A 9,989-nucleotide genomic window follows, 5' to 3' on the forward strand; every position below is an offset into this window, starting at 1 on the left:
TTTTTTGAACGGTTTCAATAGAACCCCTATTGGGAGTTGGACATATAGCTCAATTGATAGAGGGCTTGCCTGGCATGCACAAGGCCTTGGGTTCAATCCCAGCACCACCAAAAAAAAAAAAAAAGATGAACTCAGATTAAGTCAGGGTCTTTGGGGATGGGGAAGAGAAAATGAATGCAAGACACTTCCAAAGTGGAGTGGACAGATCTCATGGACCCGTGAGGTATGAAAGGAAGGGAGGAAATGAAAAGATGGATATTTGCTGTGTGGTTTGGCTGTCTGGGTGAAATGGAATGTGGATTCATGGTAGGGGCCCAGATCTGGGAGTGGGAGGAACTTTGGAGTATTTATCAGCCTTCTCTGCTGCTGATGAGCTTGGTGCCGGCACCCACTGTGATAGCACCCAGGGGTGGATTCTCCATGGACTCCCCACCAAGAGCCACCTCAAATGCATATGCAAACTAAGGGAAGACACCCATCCTGTCCACCACTTCCCACCAAACTGCTTCTCCAAGACCCTCTTGGGTCCAAGTTTTGCATCTATCACAGGGGCTTATTCCATCTTGGTTGAAAAAGGAAAAGGAAGAAGGAAGAGGGGAAGGGAAGAGACACAGAGATGTCAAGATAAAAGGACTCCCAAGGTCAACACCCAGTAAGCAGAAGAACCTGGCAGTCTTGCTGGAAAATGTGGAGATCTGTGTCATCAGGCTCCTGGGTCACTAGGCTCTTTCCACACACACACACACACACACACATACACACACACACAAATCTCAGACCTACACAGCTTGCCTGCACCCCAACACCAACACCGACACCAACTATAATCCTGGGCAACTTCATTTCCCACTCTTCACAAGGAACAGAGCAGGCGATTCCACTCTGGGATCTCTACGATGTCTTCCAGCTCTGGTTTTTCCCTAATTCTCTCATTTTTCTCATATTTGTGGAGCACCTAACACTGGGCATTAAGGTTGGGGTACAGGAGTGAGCTAAGCAGGCAAAAGTCTGTGCCCTCCCGTGTGCCCAACACCCACAGGGCTACGGTTCCTTCCCCAAGAGAAGGGCTCCAAGGATACCAGGTTGCTCTCCTCTTACCCTGGCTGTATTTTTTATTTAATAATAAATAAGTTGCAAGGTTGGATTATCTGAAATCGAAAGAGATAGGTGAGCTTTGTCGAAGCATTTCCCATGACCCTCGTGGGGCACATATCATTTGCATTTTCGTTCATTCAGATCCTCCGGGCAGACTCTAGTTTACAGTAAGGCAGGAGGAGGTTTTGAATGGAGCCACTGCTTGGCAAAGTGGGGCTCCACCCGCAGCCAGCTCAAGCTTGGAACAAAGCAGCAGCCTTTTAGGGCGGCTCGGACTTCCCATTTCTTAGCACGCAATGTTTTGCAACCAGGAGAGGAAAACACATTCTCCCCCAAAGAAGGATGTGTGTGGGCTCTGAAAATCACTCTCTCTGCTGGGGGGGCCCTCACCCCCGCTCGCCCCCAGCTCTACCACTCTCTCTTCCCCAAATTGAATAAGAGAAGAACTCGAGAAACCCAAAGTCTTGCTTCTCTCCTAATTTCCCTGTCGGGTGTTAAATCATCCTACCATCGGACATTGGGGAAAATGTGTTGAGATTCAGAATGGATTCAGGCAGCTAAGTGTGGAGAAGGTGCTCCTGAGAGATACGGCTGTGTCAGGTGCCAGGGTGGGGTGAAGCACAGAATGCTCTAGACGTAGGACTTCCATGGGTACTGACTGCTGTGTGAGGCCTGATGTGATTCTGGGGTTGCTGTCTCTGATCCTTGACTTTTTTTTTTTTTGGTACCAGGAATTGAATGTGGGGTTCTTAACCATGAGCCATATCCCCAGCCCATTTTTAATATTTTATTTTGAAACAGGGTCTTGCTGAATTCCCAAGGGGCCTCGCTAAGTTGCTGAGGCTGGCTTTGAACATGTGATCCTCCTGCCTCAGCCTCCCGAGCCACCGGGATTACAGGCATGGACCATTGTCAATCCCCAAAGACTTTCTGTCCACAGACAGACAGACCAGAGGTGATTGAGAGCTTGGAATGCTGGAACCTGACTGTACTCTCTATAGTAGACATGGCAACTCATCTTCAGAGTGACCAGTGAGAGTAGAAACTGGCACTGGGCATCAGGAGTGTACACACCAACCGCCTGGGCAAGGCCACTTGCCTGGAAGATGTCCCCGAGACTACCCGTCATTCCTTAGACTGACCCAGCTCTTTGCATGCCGCTTACAAAGCACTCTTGGTTTATTTCTTCATACAAGTCTCATGACAATGTTAGAAACAGCTATTTACTAATCACCTTTCACAAAAGAGGCCCAGAAAGGTCAAGGGACTTGCTCAAAGCCACACAGCTAGACAGAGCTAGAGCCAGGCCTCTGGCCTTGGCGCTCTTGCTATCACTTGGGGTTCTATCCACTATTCCGGGCTACCTCTGCTTTCTCCCCACTTCCCACCCCACCTATTTCTTTCTTCTTTTCTGCCTGTACCTTATTCCTGGTAATGCCACCCTGCCAGCCAGCACGGCCCTTACTTCCTAGACCCTAGGCTCTATCCCTGAAAGTACCCCCCACAGGCTGACAATGATCTGAGAGAGGAGGAGATCTTAGGGGAAAAACAAAGTTTTATATAGAAAAAAAAATACAGACTGTAACTCAGCAAATCTAATATAGGGGGAGCCCAGAGTTTGGAACTTTCTCCATCCTAGAAATGTGGAAGGCAACTGCAGATACTTCTTGAAGCCTCACCAAGAGCAGGGACTCCAGTCTAGGTGAGAGGAACAGCTCACTGTTTGGGCCTGGAGGCTGGAAGCTTGGGGTGAGCACTGCTCAAGTTTGTTCAGAAGCTCAATCCTGCTTCCCGTGGGCACTGGCGGAGCCACCTCTGTTGGAGAGTTAGCTCTGTGGCTGCCTCAATCCCCGCCACACACGCCATCCCCTCCCTGGTCCTCTGGGCCGGTGGACGCTGAGTGGGTGGATAATATGGTCAGGAGATGTGTGGTGCAGGTGACAAGGCACTACCCGGACAGCCCAGTGATGAACAGAACAGCCCAGACCCTGCGACTAGTCTTCTCTGTCACTTGGGCCTGTCCTTGACCTCAGGGTCCCCATCAGGGAAATAGAGAGATCACTTCTAAGGTCCAGTTCCTGTCCGGCATTCTGTCAAAGAATCATGACGGATCTTGGTCCTTGAAAGGAAAAGCATCACGGAGCTACCCCAAGAGCTCACCTGGGGGAGAGCGGAAGGGCGAGGCTGGAGGGAGGCAGGCCAGGGGCAGAGCTGACCGTGCATCTCACAGGACGGCCGGGGGAGGGACATCAGCAAGCACAGGCCAGGGGACCCCGTGCTCCAGGGTGGGCGGAGGTAAGAAAGAAGGAGCCCCGGGCGCTGGTTTCTGATCTTTCTAGAAAGCTCACTCTCACTTCCTCTTTCCTTCACCCTGACACTGAGTGGGAGCCGACAGCCATGACCAAGGTACCGGCAGATGATCCTAGCATGGGGTCAGTCCCCTGAGAGGAAGGAAGAGAAGATTATTCATCGAGAGAGGAATTTTTCCATTCCTCATCTATGTGCTGTTGGGGAGGGGTCCCGGGGGAACTGGGAATTCTATAGAACATCAAAGCAAGGGTCCTCACGCCCCCACACCACCCCTCCAGGCATTTCCCTCCGGGGGGGCCCCCCCAGCAGGAGCCCAGCCCAGGCTTTCTCTGAAATGTCTCCTCAGCACAGCCCGGAGCACGTGCCCGGGCTTCCTGGCTCCAGGCCCAGCATCTGGAATGCAGGCCGCAGCCCAACAGCACTCTCCTCCTCGGGAACTTCCAAAACTGCCTCAGAATGGGGATTTCCACTCTTCTCTCCCTCCGTGTCCCTGCGGAGGGCATCTCTTCCTGACAGAAGTGGAAGGAAAACAGACTATCCCTTTCCACAAGACTTTCTTTGATGAGTCACACCCTTTCACCTTCTGAGTGGTGACTGTCTGAGTCTTGCAGTGGCCTCCTTCACTTTCCAATGACCACGAACCCCTCCCTGAAGTGGAGACCCACCTTCCACTCTTCCAAAGGCTGCCCAAATACTCAGCAATGCCCGGAGCTTCTCTCTGGGACCCGCCCCCTCCCCCCACCCCTGGACCCATGGGCCTCCCACTCTGGGACTATGGCTTCCACTCACAGAAAGACAGCTGCATGCTGGACAATCTCTTTAGGTCTTTTGGGTCTAAAATTCCGTGAGTGAGAGTGACCCCCCAGAACCAGGGAAGAGTAGCTTCAAGGTCTTGGCCTCTTGCAACTTGTTAACCTAGTGAAAGACCAAGGAGTGACTGGATTCCACGGGGACATGGGAGGAGCCCTCCACATTCACGGAAAAGCACACACTGACTCTCATTCTATCCACGTGGGGGTAAATTTCTTGGAAGCTCAGGTGAGAAGGTCTGGGAAGGAATGACCGGGTAAAGTCCTGGAAGTGCTTTATTCATTTGACAAGAAGAGAATGAGCCACAGGTAAAGAAGGGGCGGGAGGGGTGGAGTCGAGGGGGTTCAACAGGAGCCAGGGAGGAAAAGGGTAACTAGCAAGACTCAGGTGGAATGGAATTAAGACTCTGGGTGAGGTGCCAGCAAAGCAGTGAACAAGTTGATCTGTTCTCTCTTCCTTCTTCTGCCTTTCTGCGATTCCACCCAAGAGTCTAGAATGCTCCCTGCCCTCAGATTCTCTAGGATACTAATATCTGTCATGAGACACTAACCCTACTGTCCAGGAGCAGGGGTTCCAGAATCACAGTGTCCTGGGTGGGCGTCTCGGCCCCATATGCTCTTACCTGTGAGACCCCGGACAGGTCACTGAGCCTCAGTTTCAGCTGAGGGAATGTGGGATTGTTGGAGGATGAACCAGACAGTGCAGGGAAGCCTCTGGCATGGGGCCTGGCTCCTGGTAGACACCCCAAAATGCCATTACTGACTACTTACTACCAAGCAGACGCTGTCGTTTGTATAACATATACCATGACTGGCACATGTTTTCTTCCAAGAAGTGCCATGCATTCACTGACATTGTCTCCATGACCCTTGATGGAGAAAGAGCCCTAGGTCTATCCTGACGCATCAGGCAAGGTCACAACCAGGCAGGAGACTGGGGGGGAGTCAAGAGTCCTGAGTTGTGAGCTTGGCAGGGCCACTTGATGTGCCTCAAGCAATCCTGACATGTTTGTGTAAGAGGGAATGTCTGAAAAGAATTCTCAGCTCTTTCCATTTTTATTACTATGGAGGGCATGTTTTCTGAGGAAATCCGAGCAGAACTGCAGAATGAAGCCGTGCATTCCAATTCCCGAAATAAGGTGCCTCTGCTCACGCATGCTCTCTGGAAACCCAGAAAGAAGCTGGGAGAACAGCCACCAAGTCAGGATGTGTGCCCTTCTGGCCCACTGTTGCCTGCCACATGAACCACAGGCTCCTTGCTCATAGTGACTTAACCACAAAAGGGATGCTTCTCAAACTGCCCATTAGCTGTCTACTGATTTGGAAGAGGCTGAGCACAGAGAGGGGAGCCAGATGCACGGTCCCGCAGCCAGTTGGACAACCTGAGCATGTTTCCTTCCAGAAGTGTGCCGCTCTGACGACAGCACAGCCCCTGGGGCTGAGCTGCCTGGGGACCTTGGGCAGGTTGCAAAGATAACCCTTCTGGGACTCAGTTGCCTGAGTGATAAAACGGGAATTAATAGGACCTGCTTGCAGTCACAGGAAAATTTAAAGACTTTGTTCAGGGCTTGGAATATTCCTGGCATGGTGTAAGCACTGTATGATTATGACATGGAAATAACTTCTGCAGCACAACCTGATTTGTATGGCTTCTGCCAAGTCTGAAATCTCACAACCCTTAGAATTCAGTTCCATGTTGATGGCACCCTATGGTTCTATTAGGCATCTTTTATGCCTGCACCCTGCATTTTAAAAAGCAAATGAATTTATTTAATAGCACTGTTGAGGAGCCCACCAAGGCTTTTGGGCAATTTCCTGGCTCCAAGACCCCTTGGACTGTGGCCTGAAGGTAGGCTGGGGCTAAGAAGGGACAGGCCTCTCATCTCCCTGGTCATCTCTGTTTCCCTACTTTTTTCCTTTTTCTTCAGAGGAAGCAGAATAGTTAAGAATAACCCACTTGGTTCATGTCTGTGGTTAGTCCCCTTTACTGTCCGCTGCCCCTCCTGTCCTCGCTTCCTTTGGTCTCAGCAGATGGAAAAAGTGCCAAGTTCTAACCCACAAGTGTCCCTCTTCCACTTCCTGGAAATCTCCCAGGGTATTGTTCTTGCTCAGCAGATTCAAGATTCCACTGCATCATTCATTGAGAATAAGCTGCCCTGGGCCAAGCCTCCTGGCTGGCTCCACCCTCTTGACTCTCCATAAAAGGCAGAGACAGAGCCATCCAAAGAGCAGAGAGCTGAGAACAACTCAGAAACCTCCAACTCCCAGGCTGAAGCTCGCGCTCTCTCTCTCTCTCATCCTCCACCATGAAGGTCTCCGCAGCTCTTCTGTGCCTGATGCTCACAGTAGCCGCCTTCAGCACCCACGTGCTTGCTCAGCCAGGTAAGGCTCTGCCCCTCCACCCTGAAACATATCACCCCATCTCTGGGTCATCATGCCCAGTACATCCCAGAGGGTACCCATCGCCTCACCTTAAGCAGCTGCTTTTCTAAGATCAGGCAACTCAGAGAAGGCCAGGAGTGAGCCCAATCACACAGCTGCTCCTGGACAGAGCCTGGGCTAGATTCCCAGCTCTGGACCAACTGCAGCTCCTTCCAGGACTCGAGCTCTGGAAACATGCCCCTGGGAAGTTACTGCCTCAGCTGCTGTCAGTAGTCCCGGGTGATCAAAGAGAGTATTTCCCCACCTGGTCTGGGCTTCATCCAGCCCAACTTCCACAGACAGAGGCTCTGCAGAGGTAGTGGATATTAGGGAAGCTCATTGCCAGGCATAGATTTTTTTGAAGCCCACCAAGCCCATTGATAAGGCCTCCAGTTATTATTATTATTATTATTATTATTATTATTGGTCCTGATAATTTGAATTATTAGACCATTACATTAGATTCCCTTTCTTCTCTCCATTACCAGTATGGCATACCCATTTTGCAGCATAGGAAACTGAGTCAACATGTCTAAGATCATATTCCAGCTCTGACATATAGGCAGAAGTATTGGGATTTAGTGGTTTCCGCTTCTCCTGCCATCCCCCTTCCTTCTCCTCATAACTCTTTTCTGCTCTAAGGTCAGAAGCATCTAACCCATCCTAAAAATGCCTTTTCCGTGTGGTTTATTTTTCAGATGCAGTTAATTCCCCAGTCACCTGCTGCTATACACTCACCAGCAAGAAAATCCCCATGAAAAGGCTGATGAGCTATAGGAGAGTCACCAGCAGCAAGTGTCCCAAAGAAGCTGTGATGTAAGTTGAGCGTGTCTTCTCTCTCTGGTCCAGAGCTTTCTCAGGGAGCAAAGGGTCATCCTCATGAACTTGGAGAGTTACACTCTCTGATCCAATGTCCAGTGGTTCCCAACAGAAAGGAGGGGAAAAATGACCCCTAACATCACTCTCTATTGTGAGAGCGCTCACTCAGACCATCCCTGTTTCATTAGCCTGAGGTCCCACCGCTTCCCCTGGGAAATCCAGAGGATCCTGATCTCACTCCTGGCCTTCTCTGGAATTGCTCCGACCACCTGCCTTCCTCCCCTAGCCACCTTGGTAGCCCCTCGATGCAGAATGGCTGAAACAGCGGAGCCACTTCATCTAACCGGGTCCTCTCTCTCCACAGCTTCACCACCGTCCTGAACAAAGAGATCTGTGCTGACCCCCTACAGAAGTGGGTTGAGGACTACGTTGCCAAAATGGACCAGAAAACTGAACGGAACCAGAACCCGACTAGTCTAGGCACTGCAACACCTGTGAACGCTAACTTCACCACCCAAGAACCTGTAGCTAACTTATCTGCCACTAGCTCTCCCTCCACAAACCCTAACACTAGTATATGATCTTTGTTTATTGGTATGAAACACGATGCCTTGAGTAATGTTAATCTTATTTAAGTTATTGATGTTTTAATTTTATTTTCTGTGAGTAATGGTATTTCTTTAGATTCAGAAACTTGGACATGTGGTTTTTCCTTTTGTGAACCCCAATTCCTCACCTGGTATGTTTGTGAAGGTCCTGGCAAAGATCATGAATGCAAGAACATGATGTTTGAAATCCCAAGGCAGTGTTAAAGATATTATTATGGAAATTATTATTATATAACTATGGAATAAAAATGTATATTTTTGTATAAAACCTGGCTTTTGGTATTTTCTTGAGGGAAATCACAAAGCTGAGCATATGCATTTGGTGGTAAGGTGGGGCGTGGTCCTAGAGGTAGAGCTGATGTTTTGAAGGAATGGGGATGTGGGTCAGCCCTGGCCTTTTCTACTGGGTGGACCCATCTGAGTGTCTATAGACGAATCTTTAAAACAAGGCCCAATCAGGTACTCCAGTATCATTGCTCTAGTCTCCAACATCAGTGATCCTAGCAACTTACCTGCTTAGCAAATCCCCAATCTCATTACTTTTCTCACGTCCCCTGCCCTTGCCCAAGCCCTTCTTATAATATACTCCAACCGCCCTTAACTTTGCTATGTGACTCCCATCTGTACCACCCCCCAATACCTGGAATAGTTCAGACAATGCAGGCACTGGGGGATGGCTAGCAATAAGCTGGTTAGATTAAGTTTCCCCAGAAAGGAGAAGACAAATTTATTCTTGATAACTGGTTACTGGTTTTTAAAATTTTTTTTCTGGAAAACTTATAGGGGGGCTGGGATATAGCTCAGTTGGTAGAGTGCTTGCCTTGAATGCACAAGGTCCTGGGTTCAATCCCCAGCACTACCCCCACCCCTCCAAAAAAAACTTTAGGATCATTAAGAAAAATAAAAAGACAAGTCAGAGCAAATAGCAGGAGGTAGAGACATTGATGACCTGTACATCAAAGAGGGAGAAAAGCAATCAGATGACAGTGGGGGTCCATGCCTAGGTGAAGTGCTACCAAGTTTAGAAAGGAAGGTTGAATGAAAGGTTTCAAATGTTCAGGTGGGGACTGCCCCACTTTACAGTTCAGAAGGGAAAGTTGAAAATCTTCAGTCCAGTGAGGAGGAATGTTCCATGTTTAGCGGTTCAGAGGTGAGTTTCAGAAAATGGAACGTATGGACTTCAGGCCGACATGAAGACGTAGGGAGAAGTGAGAGGATACAGTGTGGTCCAGCAGGAGACAGCCTGAATGTGGAGGCTGCCCTTCAGCCTGGAGGAGAGTGAGTGAGGCGGGGTGAAATGCTCAGGGTTTAGATAGAGGAGAGGGACCTGGGACGCAGGCTGGGGAGGCATCCTCTGCAACCCCCATTTTAAGGGAGCAGCCTTCCTGAAACCAGAATGCACTTCTGTCCATCACCATCTCCATCCCAACCCCAGGAGCCTGGGAACATCCATTTGAATGGATGAATCTTCTCCTCCTAAATATCTACCTGTATTCCCTGGAATAGCATTTGACTCAGTATAGGGTATCTGATCCACTTGGGCACTCAGACATCTCCCACTAGGGAAAGCAAGCCTCTTACTCCAGTGAAAAAACGGCACGGTATTACCTTCTCAAACAGGTAGTGTGCATTTGGTAGCATCACGTTCTGGGGAGAACTCTGGCTGGAAAGGACTCTCAGATTCCAATTCCAGGATAGATATTGGCTCGTTGTCACTTAGGAGTAGTTGGGTACTCTAAGTCTCTGTCAACAAAATCAGGATGAAACTCATGGGTACCTAGGTTCTCTTCTATATTTGGAAATATAGCTCTTGGGAAAAAAAAAAAACTTCCATTTTTCTCAGCTGAAGCTGGAGAGGAAGAAAGGGATTGTATTTCTACGTCCCTGAACCAAACCAGGGTCCCTGATTCAAGCTGAGGGATTCCTT

At 49.5% G+C, this 9,989-nt stretch overlaps 1 protein-coding gene across 1 annotated transcript; it reads left to right on the forward strand.

Annotated features, from left to right (window-relative positions):
- The first annotated feature begins 6,424 nt into the window (after positions 1–6,424).
- Positions 6,425–8,330, forward strand: LOC107155306 (C-C motif chemokine 2-like). Its single transcript, XM_015501194.2, has 3 exons — positions 6,425–6,596; positions 7,334–7,451; positions 7,819–8,330. The coding sequence occupies exons 1-3, from the start codon at positions 6,521–6,523 to the stop codon at positions 8,033–8,035; spliced, it is 411 nt and encodes a 136-aa protein (XP_015356680.1). The 5' UTR covers positions 6,425–6,520; the 3' UTR covers positions 8,036–8,330.
- The last annotated feature ends 1,659 nt before the right edge of the window (positions 8,331–9,989 follow it).

The sequence above is a fragment of the Marmota marmota genome, unplaced genomic scaffold, assembly GCF_001458135.2.
Source record: "Marmota marmota marmota unplaced genomic scaffold, marMar, whole genome shotgun sequence".
Taxonomy (NCBI): Eukaryota; Metazoa; Chordata; class Mammalia; order Rodentia; family Sciuridae; genus Marmota; species Marmota marmota.